Source organism: Oryx dammah, unplaced genomic scaffold (assembly GCF_014754425.2).
Source record: "Oryx dammah isolate SB20612 unplaced genomic scaffold, SCBI_Odam_1.1 HiC_scaffold_27, whole genome shotgun sequence".
Classification (NCBI taxonomy): domain Eukaryota; kingdom Metazoa; phylum Chordata; class Mammalia; order Artiodactyla; family Bovidae; genus Oryx; species Oryx dammah.
In genome coordinates this window covers 28,885,690-28,909,289 of record NW_024070211.1, presented here as the reverse complement: position 1 = coordinate 28,909,289, position 23,600 = coordinate 28,885,690, and the positions used below count along the sequence as shown (strand labels likewise).

The 23,600-nt window shown below is 44.4% G+C and overlaps 1 protein-coding gene across 2 annotated transcripts in view; it reads left to right on the top strand.

Annotated features, from left to right (window-relative positions):
- LOC120854365 (sterol 26-hydroxylase, mitochondrial) overlaps positions 1–23,600 on the top strand; it is a 59,576-nt gene that overhangs the window by 19,397 nt on the left and 16,579 nt on the right. The window contains exons 2-9 of one of the 2 annotated variants that reach the window (XM_040228335.1): positions 14,304–14,494; positions 18,692–18,891; positions 18,995–19,192; positions 19,341–19,513; positions 20,326–20,492; positions 20,699–20,780; positions 20,859–21,071; positions 21,206–21,564. In XM_040228335.1, coding sequence (XP_040084269.1) covers positions 14,304–14,494; positions 18,692–18,891; positions 18,995–19,192; positions 19,341–19,513; positions 20,326–20,492; positions 20,699–20,780; positions 20,859–21,071; positions 21,206–21,325 — 1,344 coding nt within the window. In that variant the 3' untranslated portion in view covers positions 21,326–21,564. Of the gene's footprint in view, positions 1–14,303; positions 14,495–18,691; positions 18,892–18,994; positions 19,193–19,340; positions 19,514–20,325; positions 20,493–20,698; positions 20,781–20,858; positions 21,072–21,205; positions 21,565–23,600 lie in introns of those variants that run through there. The other variant, XM_040228336.1, reaches the window with a different exon arrangement.

Genomic DNA, 23,600 nt, shown 5'->3' with positions numbered 1-23,600 from the left:
AATATGCTATCTAGGTTGGTCATAACTTTTCTTCCAAGGAGTAAGCATCTTTTAATTTCATGACTGCAGTCACCATCTGCAGTGATTTTGCTGCTACTGCTGCTAAGTCGCTTCAGTCGTGTCCGACTCTGTGCGACCCCATTGACGGCCCCCTACCAGGCTCCTCTGTCCCTGGGATTCTCCAAGCAAGAACACTGGAGTGGGTTGCCATTTCCTTCTCCAATGCATGAAAGTGAAAAGTGAAAGTGAAGTCGCTCAGTCGTGTCCGACTCTTAGCGACCTCATGGACTGCAGCCTACCAGCCTCCTCCGTCCATGGGGTTTTCCAGGCAAGAGTACTGGAGTGGGGTGCCATTGCTTTCTCCGGCAGTGATTTTAGATCCCCCCAAAATAAAATCTGACACTGTTTCCCCATCTGTTTGCCATGAAATGGTGGGACCAGATGTCATGATCTTAGTTTTCTGAATGTTGAGCTTTAAGTCAACTTTTTCACTCTCCTCTCACTTTCATCAAGAGGCTTTTTAGCTCCTCTTCACTTTCTGCCATAAGAGTGGTATCATCTGCATATCTGAGGTTATTGATATTTCTCCTGGCAATCTTGACTCTAGCTTGTGCTTCATCCAGTCCAGCATTTCTCATGATGTACTCTGCATATAAGTTAAATAAGCAGGGTGACAATATAAAGCCTTAATGTACTCCTTTTCCTATCTGGAACCAGTCTGTTGTTCCATGTCCAGTTCTAACTGTTGCTTCTTGACCTGCATACAGATTTCTCAGGAGGTAGGTCAGGTGGTCTGGTATTCCCATCTCTTTCAGAATTTTCCACAGCTTGTTGTGATCCACACAGTCAAAGGCTTTGGCGTAGTCAATAAAGCAGAAATAGATGTTTTTCTGGAACTCTCTTGCTTTTTCGATGATCCAGTGGATGTTGGCAATTTGATCTCTGGTTCCTCTGCTTTTTCTAAATCCAGCTTGAACATCGGGAAGTTCACGGTTCATGTACTATTGAAGCCTGGCTTGGAGAATTTTGAGCATCACTTTGCTAGCGTGTGAGATGAGTACAGTTGTGCAGTAGTTTGAGCATTCTTTGGCATTGCCTTTCTTAGGGATTGGAATGAAAACTGAACATTTGCAGTCCTGTGGCCACTGCTGAGTTTTCCAAATGTGCTGGTATACTGAGTGCATCACTTTCACAGCATCATCTTTTAGGATTTGAAATAGCTCAACTGGAATTCTAGGAGCTTGAAGTCAGTCATTAGGTGATGAATTGATTTCCATGCCTTCTCAACAAGTAGAACTGGTGTGGCTTTTGCATCTGCTACTGGGAGCAACCAAACTTCAAGAGTCTCATTAGATTTTTAGCCAAATCTATTTCCAGTTTCTCCTTTCCTGCTCCTTGTAAGAAGGGATCTTAGTCTATCTCTGAGGAGCTGACTGCCCTGGATGAGTAAAGATATTTTATGTATGTTCATAACCTCCTGTCCTAGCCAGGCAATTTCGCTTTCCTGGTGATACAGAAGGGAAAGGAACAATCATGGAATGCTTCTAAAAAATTGTGTGGGGCCTTTAAAAGGCCCCTTTTAAAGGACTTCCCTGGTGGCTCAGATGGTAAAGAATCTGCCTGAACCTGGGCTCAATCCCTGAGCTCAGGGATCTTGAGAAGATCCCCTTGAGAAGGGAATGGCTACCCACTGCCATATTCTTGCCTGGAGAATTCCATAGAGCCTGGCAAGCTAGTCCATGGGATTGCAAAGTCAGACACGCCTGAGCAACTAACACTTTTCTCTTTAACTCTAAGCACCAGTGGAATTCATTAGACTCTCAGGACAACGGTCAAGGACTCCAGTCCCTTTGTCACTAAGTACACCAGCAATCAGGTCCTGCCACTGCCCACTGGGATCCCATTCCATACCTTGTGAGTTGGCCTGCTGGGGTCCCACTTTCATTTTTCTAAAAGGATGTTGTGACTTTATCAGCTTTGGGGAGGTTGTTGTTTTTCAGTCCCTAAGTCGTGTCTGAGTCTTTACAACTTCATCAGCTGCAGCATACCAGGCTCCTGTGTCCTCCACTGTCTTCCAGAGCTTGCTCACATTCATGTCTATTGAGTTGGTGATGCTCTCTAATCGTCTCATCTTCTGCTGCCCTTTCTCCGTTTGCCTTCAATCTTTCCCAGCATCAAGGTCTTTTCAAATGAGTCAGCTCTTCGCGTGAGGTGGCCAAAGTATTGGAGCTTCAGCTTCAGCATCAATCCTTCCAATGAATATTCAGGGTTGATTTCCTTTAGGATTGACTGGTTTGATATCCTTGCAGTCCAAAGGACCCTCAAGAGTCTTCTCCAGCACCACAATTCAAAAGCATCAGTTCTTTGGCGCTCAGCCTTCTTTATGGTCCAATTCTCACATCTAATACCTGACTACTGGAAAAACTATAGCCTTGACTATATGGACCTTTGTTGACAAAGTGGTGTCTCTGCTTTTTTATACTCTGCCTAGGTTTGTCATAGCTTTCCTTCCAAAGAGCAAATGTCTTTTAATTTCATGGCTGCAGTCACCATCAGCAGTGATTTTGGAGCCAAAGAAAATAAAATCTGTTACTCCTTCCTCTTTTCCCCTTCTATTTGCCATGAAATGAAGGGACCGGATGCATGATCTTAGCTTTTTGAATGTTGAGTTTTAAACCAGCTTTTTCACTTTCCTCTTTCATTCTCATCAAGAGGCTCTTTAGTTCCTCTTTATTTTCTGCCAATGGTTATCATCTGCATATCAGAGGTTGTTGATATTTCTGCCAGCAGTATTTGGGAGGAGAGGGTTCAAAATCCCATGTAGTCCGTCTGTCAGGAGCAGGGGGGCAACACCCCTGGAGTATGGTTCCTTTTGCGAGTACAGTATTTATATCAGGAACACACTGCTTTTTAGTTCGTAAAAGATAGCAATTTTTCTTTGACTGTCAGAGGGATTCTGTGTTGTCACTCCAACATTGTTTGGGGAAACCACTTGACAAGCTCATTCCAAACCTTGTTGGGGCTTAGCAGTCAACCCTGCTGAGATCTTTATCTTGCTAATCAAGATTTCCTTTCAGGGCTTCCCTGGTGGTTCAGTGGTAGACAATGCAGGAGACGCGGGTTTAGGTTCAGTCCCTGGTCCAGGAAGATACCATGTGCTGCGGAGCAACTAAGCCTGCGAAGCACAAGTATTGAGCCTGTGCTCCACAATGAGAGGAAACCACTGCAATGAGAAACCTGCCCACCTCAACTAAAGAGTAGCTCCCCACTCACAGAAACTAGAGAAAGTCCATGCAGCAACAGAGACCCAGCACAGCCAACAATAAATAGATAAATAAAATTATTTTTTAAAAAGACATTACACATTTAAAACTTTGGACATCAGAGGAAGTTTCCTAACATTTTGGAAAGTCACACAATTAAACATTGTATTACTGATTTCACATTTTTGCCAAAGTAGTAGGAGGAATGGCCTCAGACTTCTCACTTGCAAAATCACTTCCCCTTTTGTTCTCTCTTCACTGCGGTTCTTGCCCCAAACTATTATAGTTGCTTTTTTGTTGTTGCTTTTTTTTTTTTTTTTTTAACAGAAACCCAGACACAGGAATGTAGAACAGGCACCTCAGGAATTCCACAGTGGCTGGAAGCCCAGGGGTCCAGCGCAGGCAGCCAACCCCACCCACTACCAGAAAGCACAAATTTGCACTTACTTTCAGTTTTTAGTGGCTGGTTATGGACGAAATAGATAGGACTGTGAGAAGACCCCCTACTCCTCTGCAGGATGAGTCTACTCTCTCCTAACCTGGCCGCCCAACCCCTCCACCCACCACCACTTTCCTCCTCCCCTCATGCGCTAAAGAACAGCCCTAAACAAAAGGGGTCATATGACTGCGATGCTGAGTTGTGGAGTACCAGGTTGTTGGGGAGCCCCTGCTAGCCTGCAGGAAGAGCTTTTATTATCTGTAGCTCTTTTCTCAGAGGGGAGAACAGCACGGCTACATTGGTCAGAACTCAGAGGCGATGGGAAGCTCTCAGGATTTTGAGGACTTATGCCTGTCAGGAGATGTAGGGGACATAGGGAGGGAGATAGCTGGGTGACAGCTACATGTAGGTCTCCAGTTCTGTTATGGGAGGAAAGGGCATTCAGCCTCAGAGAAGGCTGGTGTGGACAAAAAAATGTTGCCTGCCATATCAGTCAACACAGGATACTGTGGTCAGTAAGTCATTGGCCACTGGAGCTGCCCCCAGCAATCTGCTGAGAGGGGATCCAGGGTAGAAAAGAGCAAGATACTGGCCCTAGGTAGCTAAGGTGCATATCAAAGGAATGATTTCAGTGAGCCCAGACTCTTGCATATATGTGACAGGGACAGAATAAAGGGACAAAGTAGATAATTAAATAAGTAATCCTACTAGGGGATTATAAGTAGAAAAAATATAGGATACCCCTGTTAAGTTAATGATTACTTAAGAAAGCAGGTTTCAGTTCAGTTCAGTTCAGTTCAGTCGCTCAGTCATGTCCGACTCTTTGCGACCCCATGAATCACAGCACGCCAGGCCTCCCTGTCCATCGCTATCTCCCGGAGTTCACTCAGACTCACATCCATCGAGTCGGTGATGCCATCCAGCCATCTCATCCTCTGTCATCCCCTTTTCCTCCTGCCCCTAATCCCTCCCAGCATCAGAGTCTTTTCCAATGAGTCAACTCTTCGCGTGAGGTGGCCAAAGTACTAAAGTTTCAGCTTCAGCATCATTCCTTCCAAAGAACACCCAGGGCTGATCTCCTTTAGAATGGACTGGTTGTATCTCCTTGCAGGTTTACTTAACCACAAAACTGAGCAAGCTTGCTTAATGAGCAACAAAACCATGCAATAGAAACATGAGACAGGCCCCGAAGCAATAAAACAGTGGTGGCATGAGACCCACAGCTTGCCCAGTGAGCTCAGTGAGTTAGGACACGCTCTCTACACACATAAAAAGCAATAATTTCTGGACCTAGCTTGACCATGTAAAGACATGAAAACTCCCCTGCTCAACCTGGAGGAGGAACTAATGATGGAAGCGTGACATCTACTCAAGAAAAACAAGAAGGTCTTCTCCCTCCACCCCACTTTTCTTTTTATTATAAAACTGTAGCTGAGTAAGTTCTTGGGGTATAGCATCCTCACCCGCCTGCTTGTAAGCCTCACAAACATCCTATTCTAATAAATCACTTCTTGTCATAGCTTTGTTTCTTGTGGAATTCTTTCTGCACCGAGACATAAAGAACCACACAGAGCTCTTCAGAGGACCCTCAAAATGCCACCCAACAGTTTCACATAGAAAAGCACTAAGTTCATTAATTGCAGATGTCTGGTTTTCTTTAAGTAACAGTAATCTTCTGATGTTCCAGCTACCTGGGTTTTGTTGCAAAAGCTGTTACATACACTGTTTCCTCACTTACCTCTTTGGAGCAGTCCCTCAGAGCTATCTGAGAGGCTGCCTTCTGGGCTTAAGTCTTCAGAAATTTCACTGAATAAAACATAATTCTCAACTTTTAGGTTGTGCATTTTTCTCGGTTGACACAAGGTTCAAGCCTTTGAGTCTGCAGACACATGCAAGATTAGGAGGGTGCCACCGCCAATCTATTACCCAACAAAGAGACAGAGCCTCTGAGCTGGAACTGAAACTAGGACAAAAGTCTCCTTCCAGGCAATCCTTGACCCCTCAACTGAAACGAACAAGACAGCTGTGGATGACTGACTTGAAATCAAAACCCATGACAATGAGACAGGCACATTTTTTTCCCTATAAAATGACCCTTCTTCTAAAAAAAGGCAAATAAATATGAGTTGCCTACTAATTATTTGTGATTACATAACACATTTAAGAGCACGTCATTTCGACTTAGTTGAAGTAATTTGCAGAAGTAATACCTGATAAATTTCTCTATTTATTGTAGAGAAATCAGAAAATATAAAGACACAAAAGAAAGAAAATCCAAACCTTCCATCTCAACACCCTGTACATATTGTGTCTGGCACACATAGGTGTTAATAAGCATTTGTGGGCTTCCCTGGTGACTCAGTGGAAAAGAATCCACCTGTCAATGCAGGAGACATGGATTCAGTCCCTGGTTTGGGGAGATCTCATATGCTGCAGAGCAACTAAGGCCACGTGCCACTACTATTGAGCCTGTGCCCTAGAGCCTTCCTGTGCACTGCAAGGGAAGCCACCACAATGAGAAGCCTGCGTACCTCAACTAGAGAACAGCCCCTGCTTGCTGCAACTAGAGAAATGCCCACACAGCAATGAAGACCCAGCACAGCCAAAAATAAATAAATAGAATTTTTTAAAAAAGCATTTGTGAAATGAATGCATAAATATACACATAGTCTTCAGGGCAAGTAGATATTAATCCTGCTTGTTTGTCTTTGGTGAATAGACTTCCACACTTTCCCCATGCATCATCCACATATGTACTTTTTGAATGAAAGCATGCCATATACTCTCTTTTATAACCTGCCCTTTACTAATATGAATATCTTTTACTATCACTTGAGTAACAGTTTTTAATGGGTATTGCATTGTGGCTACATGAGAATATACTGAAGCTTATTGTTATATGTTTAGATTTTTAAATGTATAAAGGTTTGATAAATATATCTATCGCTAAATATCATGATGCACATCATGAATTAGCTCCTTAAAATAAATTCTCCTAAAGTGGAATCGGTGCAGTAAAAGATTTCATGCAGGCCTTTGATATATTTTGGCTGCCAAATCATCCTCCAGAAGTTATAAGGGCAACAGTTTTGTGCAATAGGGGGCATTCCCATTATAAAAGAGACTCTGCCAGTGTCTTCTTCCCAGAGCAAATAAACAAATGAGCAAACACCCCTAAAAACCTGATCTTTAATCCTATATAAGTAGCTGCCAAGGCAAAGGAAAGGTTGGTCTGGTCCTCTCTTCTCAATTCACAAGAGAGGAAGTCTTGGAACCACAGAAGGGCCAACTCAGGGGAAGCCCCCTTATTCCCTTTCTGTTCTCTCTTTGCTGAGGGGAAATCTCAGCAGGGCCCTTTCTGAGCCTCTGGAGGTTTTAAGTATCACAAACTTCTAGGCTTTTTCTTAGGGGAAATTCACGAAGTATAAAACAACGAACCATTTTAAAGTGCACAATTCAGCAGCATTTAGTGTATTATTAATGTTATAAAACTACTGCCTCTCTCTAGTTTCATAACTTTTTCAAGTTTTGATACCCTAGAAAGAGACCCTGTTATTAGTCACTCCTCATTCCCCTTCATGCCACCCTTTGGTATAAACATTAATCTGCTTTCCATCTTTATGGATTTGCCTTTTCAGATATATCATACAAATGGAATCATACAATATGAGACCTTTTGTCTCAGCTTCTTTCAGTTAGCATATGTTTTCAAATTTCATCCAAATTTTAGCTTGTCTTGTACTCCCGTACTTTGTTCCTTTTTATGGTGGAATTGTTCCTTTTTATGGCGGAATTGTTCCTTTTTATGGCAGAATACTGTTCCATTGTATGTATATCCCACAATTTGCTTACCCATTCATCAGTTGATGACTTTCAGGTTGTTTCCACCTTTTGATGATTATAAGTAATCCTGCTGTAAACATTCCTGTACAAGTCTCTGTGTGGTATATGTTTTCATTTCTCTTGAGTATATGCCTAGGAATGGAATTTGCTGGATCATATGGTAATTCTTAATGTTTAACTTTTTGGGTGCTTGCCAAATGGTTTTCTACAGCAGCTGCACTATTTTTACTTTCCCATCAGCAATGTACAAGGGCTTCAATTTCTCTACCTGCTTGCCAACAACTTGTTATATTCAGTATTTTGGATTTAAATCATTCTAGTGGATATAACCCCTGGAGAAAGAAGTGGCAACCCACTCCAGTATTCTTGCCCAGTAAATCCCTTGGATGAAGGAACCTGGTGGGCTATAGTCCATGGGGTCACAATAGAGTCAGATACAACTTAGTGACTAAACAACAAGTGGATATGAAATGCTTCCTTTTTATGGTTTTGATTTTCATTCCTTAATGATCAGTGATGTTGAACATCTCTTTGTGTATTTATTGGTTATTTGTATATCTTTGGAGAAATGTAAAGTGCTTTCATCCTTTGAAAACTGGATTGTCTTCTTGTTGAGTTTTAAAGAGTTGTCTGTATATTCTAGATATTAAACCCTCATCAGGTATATGATTTGCCAATATTTTCTCTCATTATGTAAATTGTTTATTCACATTCTTGATAAAGTCCTTTGATATGCAAAAGTTTTAAATTTTTATGAAATCCAGTTTTTCTATTTTTTTCCTTTTATTGCTCATATATTCAGTTCAGTTCAGTTCAGTCGCTCAGTCGTGTCCGACTCTGTGACCCCATGAATCCCAGCATGCCAGGCCTCCCTGTCCATCACCATCTCCCGCAGTTCACTCAGACTCACGTCCATTGAGTCCGTGATGCCATCCAGCCATCTCATCCTCGGTCGTCCCCTTCTTCTCCTGCCCCCAATCCCTCCCAGCATCAGAGTCTTTTCCAATGAGTCAACTCTTCGCATGAGGTGACCAAAGTACTGGAGCTTCAGCTTTAGCATCATTCCTTCCAAAGAAATCCCAGGGCTGATCTCCTTCAGAATGGACTGGTTGGATCTCCTTGCAGTCCAGGGGACCCTCAAGAGTCTTCTCCAGCACCACAGTTCAAAAGCATCAATTCTTTGGTGCTCAGCCTTCTTCACAGTCCAACTCTCACATCCATACATGACCACAGGAAAAACCATAGTCTTGACTAGATGGACCTTTGTCAGCAAAGTAATGTCTCTGCTTTTGAATATACTATCTAGGTTGGTCATAACTTTTCTTCCAAGGAGTAAGCGTCTTTTAATTTCATGGCTGCAATCACCATCTGCAGTGATTTTGGAGCCCAAAAAAATAAATTCTGATACTGTTTCTACTGTTTCCCCATAAATCTAAGAATCCATTGCTAAATCCAAGATCATGACGATTTACAACTGTGTTTTATTCTGAGAGTTTTATAGTTTTAGCTCTTTTATTTAGGGATTTGGTCCATTTTGAGTTAATTTTTGTATATGAAGTGAGGTAGGGGTCCAACTTCACTCTTTTGCACTTGGTTATCCATTTGTCCTAACACTATTTATTGATGAGATTGTTCTTTTCCCCCTGAATGATCTGGGCACTCTTGTCAAAAGTCTGTTGACCATAGATATTTAGGTTTATTTCTGGATATCTTGATTCTAGTCCATGGGTCTATACAGGTATCATTATGGTATTACCAAACTGTTTTGATTACTGTAGCTTTGTAATAAGTTTTAAAATCAGAAAGTATGAGTCTTCCATCTTTGTTCTTATTAAACATTGTTTCAGCTATTTAGGGCTCTTGCAATTTCATATGAATTTAAGGACTGGTTTCTGAGAAAAGCCCATGAAAATTTTAATGGAGATTGCATTTAATCTGTAGGTTACTTGGGGGAGCAGTGCCATTTTAACAGTATTAAGTTACCCAATCTGTGAACATAGGATATCTTTCCATTTATTTAGGCCTTTAATTTCTTTCAGCAGTGTTTTGTAGTTTTCAGTGTACAAGTGTTTTACCTCCTTGGTTAAATTTATTATTAGTAATTTTATTCTTTTGGATGTTATATATTAGTTTACTCTGGCTGCTCTAACAAAATACCACAAACTGGGTGTCTTAAACAACAAAATTAATTTTTTCACAGTTCTGAAGGCTGAAAGTAGAAGATAAGGTACCAGAATAGTTGATTTCTGGTGAGAGTCTTTTTCTAACAGGGGTAGGGCGGGCACATGCCCATTAGCTGGAGACTGTTAGTGTGACACCCTTAGCACAGTGGTTTGAGGTCCCACTCTACCAACAGCGGACCTCACTGTGGTCCTTGTGGTAAAGGGTACAGTAAGAGGTGGATCATGGTCCTCTCCCCAGGGCACTCCAGGCCCTCAGGTCTTGGGGCTGGTGGGGTGATCTAGAGAGGCCCAGGGACGGGTTGAAGGCTAGGGCTGTGTCCTGAAGAGCTCCTGAGTCCTTGCAAGGGCCGCCCACTGGCTGGGCCCAGGCTTCAAGGCAGCAGTGAACTTCTTCCCCATCCCCACCTCTGCAACCTAATGGCAGTGGCAGTATTCATGGGTCACAGTCCATGTAGGCCTCAGAAACTGGACACTGCCATGAAAGTAACCTTCATCCAACTTCAGGCTTTCCATTCAAGTTTCAAAAATAGGTACAGTTTAGATTGGTTATCTGCTCCTAAGAGGTGACCAGAGGTCAGGGTTAAGTTGAAAGGACATTTCACGTCACTACTTCAGGTCCACCTCTGTGGTTGGGGCTATTTTCAAAGAAGGGCAATTCTTGTGAGCTGGTTGGTATGTGCTACAACAAGTATTCCTATTGATCCTATGCAAATGATTGTCTCGAGTTAAGTGAAAAGCCTGAGGGCCAGCTCGGTGATGGGTACCTGGCTCCCTCAGTGATGACAGCAGGGCTGAGCCTGAGAACCTGGTCCTGAAGGCGCCACCAGCTGAGAACCGCCTGTTCAGCCAGGAGTGGGCACTGGCAGGAGGACCCAGACCGGGTACTAGATGAATGCTGCTGAACAGGGTCATGAGCCCACACAGGGACCCCCTCCTGTTAGCCTGAATCTGAGAGGGTGAAAGTTGAGCCATGACCTTGCCCTTTTTTGTCAGAATAGAGAATAACATTTGTCTTGGTGGAGGTTTATAAGTACATGGTGACCTGACTGTGATCTGACCTCAAGAACAAAGGATCTGACACCAAGAAATTTTTTTTTTTTGGAACAACTAAACCGTGCCCTGGGCTTCCCAGGTGGCACTAATGGTAAAGAATTGGCCTTCCAATGCAGGAGATATAAGAAATGTGTAGTTCGATTCCTAGGTCGGGGAGACCCCCTGGAGGAGGACATGGAAAGCTACTCCAATATTCTCGCCTGGAGAATTCCATGGACACAGGAGGCTCCGGTCCATAGGAGCAAAGAGTCAGACACGACTGGGCAACTAAGCATGCAAGCACAACCATGCCCCTCCTTCTCCTTCATCTTTCTTATAAAAGGGCTTTGCTGAAAGCTTTCAGGAAGTTCAGGGTTTTTAAGGCGTGAGCCACTCACTTATGTCCTTACATGGCCCTGCAGTAAGCCTTTCTCTGCTCCAAATTCTAATGTTTTGGTATTGTTTGGTCTCATTGTGCATTGGGCACACAGACTTGCATTTGGTAACAGTTTTTCTGGCTTGCAGACAACTACCTTTTTCCTGTGTACTTAAATGATCTTTGCTTGGTGTGTATGTGTGTGTATGTGCACACACACAGAGAACTCTCTGATGTCTCTTCTTAGGAGGATACTTACTAATCCTACTGGATCAGGGCCCCACTCTTATTTAATCGTACTTTCTTAGATGTCTCTTCTCTAAATATACACTGAGGGTTGGGGCTTCAACCTGTGAGTTTTGGAAAGATGCAAACATTCAGTCCATAAAAGATGCTATTATAATTATCTATTGGAATTATTCTCTTAATTTCCTTTCCATATTATCCTTCCAGGCTTTTTCAAATTAATGCCTGCCCCAGTGGAGCCACTGTTATCAGTGTCCTATGTATCCTCTCCCCTGCTTCCTTTCTGACTCTGTCTCATAAGCTCTGTTTTATCTGTAGCTTGTTATTCTTCCACTTGATTCGTTGGCAACTGCTAAATATTTACTGAGTGCCTGTAATGTGTTTATCACTGCTTCTAGCAGTAGGGGAGGTATAAAGAAGTACAACATGGTTCCTGCCCTTGAAGACTTTCAATTTAGTTAAAGAAACAGACATCTACATCTACAAAATAATTTGGGAAATGAACTTCCTTGGTGGTCCAGTGATTAAGACTTCACCTTCCAATGCAGGGGGTATGAGTTTGGTCCCTGTTCGGGGAACCAAGATCCTGCAAGCATCTCAGGCAAATAACCAAAACATAAAATACAAGCTGTATTGTAACAAATTTAATAGAGACTTTTTAAATGGTCCACATAAAAAAATCTTTAAAAAAATTAAGGAACCATTTATAAGCATAAGTAATCCAATTCTTAACTATTTGGCTCATGCCTTAGGATGTAAATAAACTGTAAAAGAGTAGGTCACAGCAGTATCCCCAGCCTCTAGATCAGTATAGGAGGAACAGGATATGAGCTCAATAAATGAGTATTGGATGAATTTAATACTGTCCATCTTTGGAATTTCACTTGGCGGAGGCTAACCCTCCCATTCATCCTGGAAGATGATCCCCAGGGGACTCTGGTCTGCAAAGGGGCATTTAGATAGGACCTATCTGAGAACGCTGGGGCTCTCTAACTGGTTCAGGTTACAGCTTAATGGTAGGCTCACAGACATAGCACACATCTCTCAGCAAGTATTCTGGTGTCTTTCTAAAATAAGTTCTTACATAAATAGATCCTTGTTAAGTTCCACCGAGTAAACTAACTGAGAAGAGGAGTATGAAGGAAGAGAGAAGAAAGCAATGTCTAGGCATGGGGGAAAATGTCCCAGAAAATTCCAAACCAATAGCCAGGAAGTGGTGCCAGGAGCTTTGGATTCCAGGCAAGAAGTGGTGCCCAAGCTTATTAATCTGGTCCTTTAAAATATGATTTTTTTCTGATTCCAAGATGAAGGTAGAATACTTGAAAAACAAATCACAGTGTAAAGAAGAAAGTAAACTATCTATAAACCATGACTTAGAGATAAGCATTGTTTGCATCGTTATATAAAAACATTACATGTCATTTTACGTGAACTTAACAGAAGGAAAAGAAATCAAACTTCAGATAAGAACCTAGTATTTAATGTCAACAGTAAGACCCAGTAAAATTGATTCTATGGACTATGAGTTCTATAATTTGCATAATAGATCTCTTCTCTATAATTAAAAAAAAAGGTTATCTATTTTATTTTTGGCTGTGTCAGGTCCCAGCTGTGGCATGAAGGATCTTTGTGGTGTCTTTCAGTACAGTGGGCAGGCTTCTCTCTAGTTGTGGCACACAGCTTGGTAGTGGCGGCAAGTGGGCTCAATTGCCCTGTGGAATGTGGATCTTAGTTGCCAACCAGGGATCAAACCCGTGTCCTCTTCATTGAAAGGCAGACTCTTAACCACTGGACTACCAGGGAAGTCCCTTGTCTCCATAATTATAATGTTTCTTTTATAGAAATCCTTTGGACTAATTTTGATATTGGAACACATCTGATCCTCTTAAAACATATTCAGTAACAGATTATGAAAGATGAAGTACTTGGGAAACCACTGTGTTTCATTTTATTTCAGTTTATAGGTATAATTTAGCTAATAAATTTAATCTTAGTATTTCTGGATTATTTTAAGTTTTACCTCCCCCTGCCAAAACATATTGTTTTCTCCCTTATTTTCAACACTATAAAAACATCATTCATTGCAATGTCAATTTCACAGATGTTATGTGTCTCAACTGTCAAGTGCTTTAGAAATTCTAAGATAAAATATTGAGAATTACTTTCCTTAACACAGCTAATAAAATTTTTTATTAAAAAAATTCATGCCACATAGTTTACTTCATACTTACATCTTGATTTGCTCATTCAGCTTCTTATTTTTCCTGGCATTTCTAACTGTATTTCTTTTTTCTTATTGGTTATACGAGATGCTTATCCTCTCGTGTTTGGAAGAAAACTGCAGGAAACTTAAATGCCTTCTATGACAGGAGGTATAAGAGATTCAGGTTGGATCCCTGGGTTGGGGAGATCCCCTGGAGTAGGAAATGGCAACCTGCTCCGCTATTCTTGCCTGGGAAATCCCCTGGACAGAGAAGCCTGGCAGGCTACAGTCCATGGGGATGCAAAGAGTCAGACATGACTGAGCAGCTGAGCACACACACATGAAGAGGCCATAGACATTCTACTATACTTCACTAAGGGCTCAGTTTCCCTAAAACCCTGGACCCCCAATACCTCAGCCTACTCCAGTTTACCAGGTATCTCATTTTCCCAAAATTTCATTCCTTTAAGACTTCAGTTCCCCCAGTTCTGCCAGCTACTCATTGTTCTCAATACGTTAACTCCTGTGTAACCATTTTTTCCAGTGTTCTCCTTTTAAGACTACAGGCCATCCCAGCACCAACCTCCTACACAATGAGTTTTGCCCAGCCCACCTGCTCCGGTGTGGCCATCGGACATTTCCTCTATCCTGTTTCTCCTCTCCAGGAAGTGCCTGCTTGCCTAGGCCATGATGATTCAGCTTTGGTTGAACCCCACAGGTGCTGACCAAGGCCAAGTACGGCCCAATATGGATAAACCGAGTAGGGCCTCAGATGCACGTGCACCTGGCCAGTGCCCCACTCCTGGAGCAAGTGATGCGCCAAGAGGGCAAGTACCCAGTGCGGGACGACATGAAACTATGGAAGGAGCACCGGGACCAGCAAGGCCTGTCCTATGGGCCCTTCACCACGTGAGCTGGGGCCGGAGGGACTGGAAGAGGGCCCCAGAGGCCAGGCCCAGGAACGGTGGCACTGGGCAGCCAGAGGATAATGCACAGAGTAGGATCTCCCTGTGTCCTCCGAGCCTGAGTCTAGAAAAAAGCCTCTGTGTCTAGAAAGTGGTGGTTGGGTTGGACTGAAGCCCATGGACCGTTCATTGGCTTTTCCACTAATATATCCTATGACTATGACAAATGAATAATATACCCTCTTTGGGCTTATGTTTCTTATGTATAAAATGGGAAGCTTGAATTACAGGATCTCCAAGGTATCTTTCAGACCTTTCAAGCTCCATGATTCTGTATTATGGTTGAAAATATATTAACTCTAATCGTACTGGGACATATTTACTTATAGTTTAAAAAAAAATAGCAGCATCATATTAGTTGGGAGGGCTCAATTTAATTTTAAGAATATTTTCCAAATTATGTATTATATACTTGTTGTTGGTTATAACTTTCATGGATGCTCTCAACACAGAGAGATACGTGTAGGTTTTAGGCTCAAAGTCATACCTAGAAAAGTTAAGATTATTTTGGCAGTGACACATTGAAAGATGAGCTGAGTATATTATATATTCAAATACCAATTAAGGTAAATAATTGAGAATCATTGGTGATAAACCATTCCCAGTGCCACAACTTGTAATTGGGTATATTACAGGCTTCTTTTTGCTATAGTATGTTAAAAGAGCTTCCAAAACAATGAATGGCTTTTTATTTTCCCTAGTTGTCTGACATCCACATTTCTAAAGTCATTTTTTAAGGGATTAAAGTTAATCCAGGTGGTTGAAATAATAGCAACAACACTGATAATAACTGTTTATGACATGCCAGACATCAAGCTAGTCTCTTTACATTTATTATTTCATTCTAACCTCACAACAAGGCCAGGAAGTAGATAGTATTATTAATCCCCATTTTACAAATAAAGAAACTGAGGCCTAGAAGGGTTTGGTTTTGGCACTACTTGCCAGAAGTGACACAGTGAGTAGTGATATAGATATGTCTGATTCTGGAATGCAAGGACTTACTGCCTTGACATGTTTGGAAAGGAACAGACTGGTTGGAAGGTTCATTTTCTATGTCTTTGATGCCTGTATATTCATTCTGTCATTTCATAGCTTTCTCTTTTCCTGGTTCCTTCATAGTAGGGTGGTTTCAGAACTTAATTCCTGGGTCCTTTTTTCTAAGTTCTGAGAAGAGAAGAGAGAATGTTCTTTAAGAGCTGTTTAGCCTGATATCTGACCTTGAGGGCAAGATTTGAGTCTCAAGGATGCTGTACAATATTTGAGACCCAAATCTTGCCAAGAGAGTAAATCCTTAAAGTTTATTTTTTTATGGTGACAGATGGTCAATTCAGTTCAGTCGCTCAGTCGTGTCAGACTCTGCGACCCCACGGACTGCAGCACGCCAGGCTTCCCTGTACATCACCAACTCCCAGAACTTACTCAAACTCATGTCCATCGAGTTGGTGATACCATCCAACCGTCTCATCCTCTGTCATCTCCTTCTCCTCCCACATTCTAGTCTTATTATGGTGATCATTTTGCAATGTATTCAGATGTCAAATCATTACATTGAAACCAATATAATGTTATATGTCAATTATAAATCAATAATAATAATAATAATAATAAAAGATTTAGGTCTCAGTTTTTTACCAGGTCAGGCCATCACTGGACTTGATGGTTCAGATTTAGAACTGGAGCTAAACATGTGTATATATATACCCCTTTGTGATCTATTATACCCATTTCCTCTAAAGCCAGTTTCCTAAATATGTTATATAATATGTGTATTTAAGAGCTATTTTGCTAACCTATGAGACTTTTTTGTTTTAACATATATATATATTTAAAACCTCATTTTCTGAAGCATTGTTTCCCCAAGAAATATTTTAACAACCACAGAAAGGTTCTCATTTAAGTTCTGCAAATCTATTCCTATTGTTGGGAGAGTTTTATTCTTGGAAGAAGCACCCAAACCTGAAGTTCCAATAAATAGGTCTGTTCTGGTTTTCATTTCTTTTCAAGCCACACTTTTAGTTTACCTTTTTGCAGTTTTCTGCAACATAAGATGTCACCAGTGTAAAGAACCTGCCTCCCAGTGCAAGAGACCTAAGAGACAACGTGGTCAATCCCTGGGTCGGGGTGATTCTTGGGGGAGGGCATGGCAACCCACTCCAGTATTCTTGCCTGGAGAATCCCATGCACAGAGGAGCCTGGTGGGCTCAGTCCATGGGGCCATAAAGAGTTGGACATGACTGAAACAACTTAGCACACACACCAATATAAGAAAGAAAACTCCTAGGGTTTGAAGTTCATTTCTTTATTTATTTAGTTTGTTTTTTAAGGTTCATTTAAGTAAAATACATTTTTCAAATTTATTGAAGTATAGTTGGCTTACAGTGCTGTGCTGTGCTCAGTCACTCAGTCGCGTCCAACTGTTTGCAGCACCCTGTTTTGTAGCCCGCCAGGCACTTCTGTCCATGGGGATTCTCCAAGCAAGAACACGGGAGCATGCCTTCTCCAGGGGATCTTCCCAAACCAGGGATTGGACCCAGCTCTCCCACATTGCAGGCAGATTCTTTACTGTCTGAGCCACCAGGAAGCCCAATCGTTCAAAATAAAATACCTGATTCTTGCCTTAATACTTGTAAATATTCTTCTTTTTTAAAGACCTTATGAATTTTTAAAATTCAAAAGTAATATTTATTGTAAAAATTCCAGTAATAAAATATTGTCTCCCTACCCCTTGGTCCCATCCCATCCTCCTAAATAATCCTGACAATTTGGTGTATATTCTTGTCTTGTTTAGTCGCTAAGTTGTTATCCAACTGTTTGTGACCCCTGGACTGTAGCCCTCCAGGTTCCTCCATCCATGGAATTCTTCAGGCAAGAATACTGTAGTGGGTTGCTATGCTCTGCTCCAGGGGATATTTCCAACCCAGGGATCGAACCCGCATCTCTTACATCTACCTGCATTGGCAGGTGGGTTCTTTACCCCTACCGCCACCTGGGAAGTCATATATTCTTCTCTGTGAACATACAGATATGCATGTAGATATATAGGGTTTCCTCTCTTCCTCTTAAAATTTTACCATGTTGTACTTATTACTCTACATCTAGCTTTTTCAAAATTGACCCATACCCAGCTTGCTTAGGAAAGGTAACGGGTTTGGGGGACCGCTGAAGATGGGAGTAGCCCCTGAACATTAAGCCCCTGAATGGGAAGTGTGTGTCTATCCCCATAAGCATCCCTGTCTAACCAGAGTGAGGACCCAGCTACCTACTGCATGGCTATGGCAAGAGGACCTGGAGCATCAGCCAGATAATGCTCTTCATCTCCTTGGCGCTTTGAGCCTAGCAGAGCACAAAGTTCCTCTGAGCACCTCAAGAACCCTCAGTTGCTCTCTTTTATCCCTCATCCTCAACACAGAGGGACCAGAGCCACTGTAGCTGCCTAGCTCATTTCACATACAGAAGATTACAGAGTTGTGTCATCCTAAGATAATCACAGTCAACATTCATTAAGTATCACGCATTTGCCAGGCACCAATCTAAACACATTAATTATCCTACTAAGATAAGTGCGCTTATTATTCCCATTTTACAGAAGGGAAACTGAGGCACAGAGGAGTTGAGTCACTTGCCTAAGGTCACTCAGCCGACATCATCTGACCTATGATTTGACCCTAGGTAGATTGGTTCAGAGGGCTTCCCAGGTGGTGCTAGTGGTAAAGAACCCGCCTGCCAATGCAGGAGACATAAGAGACGGGGGGGTCAACCCCTGGGTCTGGAAGATCCCCTGGAGGAGGACATGGCAACCCACTCCAGTATTCTTGTCTGGAGAATCCCTTGGACTGGAGGAGCCTGGCTGGCTTATAGTCCATAGGGTCGCAAAGAGTCGGACACAACTGAAGCGACTTAGCACTAGCACGGCACAGGTTGGTTCAGATGCTCACCTTAACTACTTCCTTTATGCTGTTAGTGAAACTCTGAAGTTTTGTGATTTGAAGATTCTGTCATTTGAGAGCTTGTGATTCCATAATTCTAGGTCTAGGAGTCTGAGATTTTCCTCAACTCTGTAAGGGTCTCAGGGTGGGAAGATACCACCTAATCCAGTCCTCAGATACTGACACTGGTATCACTCTTCCGTCATCTGCAGGATGGGAGAGCAGTGGTACCGGTTGCGCCAGACTCTGAACCAGCGGATGCTGAAGCCAGCCGAGGCTGCGCTCTACACGGATGCTCTGAATGAGGTGATCGATGACTTCATGGATCAACTGAAACAGCTGCGGGCAGAGAGTGCCTCGGGAGACCACGTGCCTGACATCGCTCACCAATTCTACTTCTTTGCCTTGGAAGGTACTCTGGTGGGGGGAAGGGCCGGGTGGGCGTGTGCCAGGGGTAGGTGTGGGTTAAGGGTAGGCTGTACTCTCCCCTGATGACGGCCACCATGTACCTCCAGCTATTTCCTACATCCTATTTGAGAAACGTATTGGCTGCCTGGAGCGCTCCATCCCCAAGGACACCGAGACCTTCGTCAGATCTGTCGGGCTCATGTTCCACAACTCTCTCTTTGCCACCTTCCTCCCCAAGTGGACTCGTCCCCTGCTGCCCTTCTGGAAGCGATACCTGGATGGCTGGAACACCATATTCTCTTTTGGTGAGGAGTCCAGGGGAAGAGGTGGGGGCGTGGGTCCCAGGGTCAGTGCAGTAGCAGCCCCCAGTGCTCTCTCCCAGGACTTTCTCCCTCGGTCCTTGGAGAGCATGGCTTTTGGCCCCATCCTCCCAGTTCCCCATTGTCCCTGTAGGAAAGAAGCTGATTGATCAGAAATTGGAGGAGATGGAGGCCCAGCTGAAGACAGGGAATCCAGAGAAGACCCAGCTATCTGGTTATCTGCATTTCCTGCTGACCAGCGGACAGCTCAGTCCTCGTGAGGCTGAGGGCAGCCTGCCCGAGCTGCTCTTGGCTGGAGTAGACACGGTGCGTGAGAGGGGCGGGCGCGGAGGCCAGGGCCTCCCAGCTCTCATCCTGGGCCAGTTCCCCACTATCCTCCACCTGAGCCTGACCTTCGTCCCTCCAGGTACCTGCTTCTCTTTCTGTAATGTGGATTTAGAGCTGGAAGGAAAATGGGGGTCATTCAGCCTCTCGGAGGTGGGCCAGGAGTGGTTCCAGTGTGAGGGATTTGCTCACTCCATGGAGCCTCTCTGACAGCTGGGAAGTTTCATCTCACACCTAATCTACTCCTTCATGCTGTCATCTAAGCAGAGAGTTGAAGAGCTTGCCCATAGCACCTTCATAGTAGGGCCTCTTTTGTGTGCTTTTGTCCTGTTGGGTTTCTCCGTTAGTCTCCTATGCTGTTACAGTGTGATTCTCTATCATATCAGTCCTTATCCTGCATGAAGCCATGTTGAGCATGGGAGAGAGGGTCCTATAAACCCTGGAGTCCAATCCTGCTGTGTAAAAGTGTTAGTGGCTCAGTCATCTCTGACTATTTGCGACCCCGTGGACTGTAGCCCACCAGGCTCCTCTGTCTATGGGATTCTCCAGGCAAGAATACTGGAATGGGGTGCCATTCCCTTCTCCAGGGGTCTTCCTGACCCAGGGATTGAGCCTGAGTCTCTTGCATTGCTGGCAGATTTTTTACCATCTGAGCCCTCAGGGAAGCCCTGCCATACTTGAAGCAATTTAATTTCTCTCCCACATTTTGCAAACATGCAAACACTTTCCCGCCATCTAACTGGGCCTCTTTCCTAGAAATCCCTGCTCACTTCATCTTTTACTGTACTTCCCAGACATCCAACACGCTGACGTGGGCCCTGTACCATCTTTCAAAGAACCCAGAGATCCAGGCGGCCTTGCATAAGGAAGTGGTGGGCGTGGTGCCTGCTGGCCAGGTGCCCCAGCACAAGGACTTAGCCCGCATGCCCCTGCTCAAAGCTGTGCTTAAGGAGACCCTGCGGTAGGATACTGTCCCCAGGAACAAGGGTCTGTGTGTGGAGGGGAGCTCAGAGACAGGAGTGGGAAGTGGGGGCTGAGGGACTGTGGCCAGGGTCAGAGATGAAATGGGAAGAGGGGACTGGGGGACCACAGGGGTGTGACCAAGAGGGTGGGCACTCTGACCCTCCTTGGATCCAGAGGCAGGCCTGCACTTTCTTTTCCCTGCAGTCTCTATCCTGTGGTCCCTGTGAACTCCCGAGTTGTCGTGGACAAGGAAATTGAAGTTGGTGGCTTCCTCTTTCCCAAGAATGTGAGTGGGGCTGGAGAGCCAGGGTTCCCGGGGGCACCTCACAGACCTACACTGATGTGCCACAACCTGTGTGTGCAGACCCAGTTTGTGCTGTGCCACTACGTGATTTCCCGGGACCCTGACATCTACCCTGAGCCTGACAGCTTCCAGCCCCAGCGTTGGCTGAGGAAGAACCAGCCTGATGCCCTCAAAACCCAGCACCCTTTTGGCTCTGTGCCCTTTGGCTATGGGGTTCGGGCTTGCCTGGGCCGCAGGATTGCAGAGCTGGAGATGCAGCTGCTGCTGACAAGGGTGAGTGGGGAGAGACTGGAGGGGTGTGTGGGCCAGGGAGGCTGACGGGGGAGTGAGGCACGGTTTGGGGCAGGCTGAGGAGGGGGATGGATGGAGGTCACAGACTAAGCGCCCCTGTGCCTTTTATGTCCCAGCTGATCCAGCAGTATGAGGTGGTCCTGGCCCCTGAGACGGGGGAGGTGACGAGTGTGGCTCGCATTGTTCTGGTTCCCAACAAGAAGGTGGGCCTGCGTTTCCTGCAGAGACAGAGCTGAGCTGAGCCCTTGCTTCCCCACTTTCCGGGCACACAAAGATGAAGAGAAAGCACATGCCAGGCACCAGAGGTTGGAGAACCTCAGTGTGCTTCCTGCAGAACCTGAGCTTTTGCTACTTTGTATCACGTTGAGCATCTCTCTCTCAAATGAAAGGCTGCTGCCATGGCACATTGCTAACCTTGAGGGAAAATACTGAATAAAGGGTTTTTATCTCATAAAATAAAGATCTCATAACTGGAGATCTTTGTCATTCTTGTTGACAACCCAGCATCTGAAGCTCTTTCTGTGGTTGAGGAACACGCTCTCTCACTTAGAAAACTTGGTGGGAGGCAGAGCCACCTCCCTCCATGGAAGCTGAGCACATCCTATGCTTTCCCAGGCCTCACAGAGAAGTCTTGGCCTTACCTAGCATCGGCTGAGGCCCTATCCAGGCAGAAGCTGCCAGTCTACTCCCCGGGCACAGAGAGGACACCATATTTTGAACAGAAAGTGCTTAGATACAGGCAGTGAGGTCACAAAAATGGTTGGAAGAACTCTAGGATAGGCCTACAGGAATGATTCTAGGGGCACCCCTGGGGAGGCTCATCAGTCCAGGAAGCCACACTCAGGAGGATGGGGTTTGGGAAACTCACCACGACTGTTGGCCCCAAAGCTACTCCATGTCTCCCAGATCTGTGCTGACTAAACACAAAAAGAAAAGATGCCCCCTCCTCCCAACCCCCCTGACAGCAGAAGGAACAGGAGCTGCAGAGGGTGGTCTCTGCCTCATGAACACCTTTCAGATCTCTTGCATACAGCTAAGGGCAGAGCCTAGGTCCTACCTGGAACTCCAGCTTTGAGACAGTCTGGGGATTGTAGTCTTTAATTTTCCAGCCCCTTCAGTACAGGAAGCCAACTAGAAGGAAAGTAGGTTAGCATGGAGATCCAGTGCCCAGTAACACAAGCCTAAAAAATCAACTAATCCCAGCCTCGAGGAGGCCCAGCCCCAGTGGGAAATTTCTGCTGAGTCACAGAAAGCTGGACTTTCTTCTGTCTGTAGGGATTTGAGTTTGAGCCTATTAAAAAAACAACAAACACATCATTGCCCTGATTAACATCCTTCCACGGCTCCTCTCAGTCCTGAGGCAAGGTCTAAAGTCCTTACGGTGGCTTAGAAGGCTGGTGTTCCAACAGCCTGCTCTGTGCACTCGCCCACTGCCTCCACCCTTTCCACGGCGGTCCCCAATTCCTTGTATTTCCCCCGAGCACATTCTGCTCTTTCCAGCCTCAGTACTTGGTACTTCATGTCCCATCTCCTTGGAACACCCTCTTCACCAACTGGTGTATCATCTCAGAGAACTTGCTCTTCCTCAGGACTCAGCTCAAATGTCACCACCTCTGCAAAGCCTTCCCTGACCCCTCTGGGCGAGTGGGAACACTTCCTCTTGTGCTATCCCCTGTCCACCCATAACAGCAAGCACTCGGCATGTTCCCTGCATCCTAGGCCTGACTGTCTCCCCAGCCAGCTGGGAACCCCATGGAGGGCACAATCCCACTGTCTGACTCTGTGTCTAGCACAGAGTTAATCAAGGTAATGAATAAATGTTGAATGAGAAGAGACTGGACTAAGAGGAAGGAAAGGAGAGTGGAGGCTACAGAGCTTTCCATATTAAAAAGAGAAACCTGGAAAGAACTGAGTGGGGATGCTTGATTACAAGCCCATGGCTCTCAAATCCACCAGTGTAGGGCTTCACCAGTGAGAGCTCTTTGTAAATGTCCAGGATTGGGGCTGGGCACTGAGGGGGCCAGGATCTCTGCACAAAGTCGACCGGAGCAGACTGCTGCCTTTCCCAGGAGGCTGCTCGTCCAGACCACCACGGGTCAGCTGCCCAAACCACGGGGACCCCTCAGTGCTCACATTTTGGGTCGAAGGTGGTGGGGAGGAGGAAGTCATGTGATGTGTCTGGGATTGAGGTTTTTAGCAGCTGCAGAAGAGTGTCAAGGTTCATGGTCTGTGGCTCAGTTAATGAATTTATAGGCTAATCTCACATCAAAATCGGAAGATCTGGTATATCTGTAGGTTAGAATAGTATTCAGCCATAAAAAAGGAAGGAGGTACTGATTCATGCTACATCATGGATGAACTTTGAAAATGTTATGTTCATGAAGGAAACCAGACACAAAAGACCACACCTTGTATGATTCCATTGACATAAAAATGTCTAGAATAAGCAAATCCATAGACAGAAAGTGAGCTAGTGGTTGCCCAGAGAAGTGTGTGGGGAGTGACTGCTAA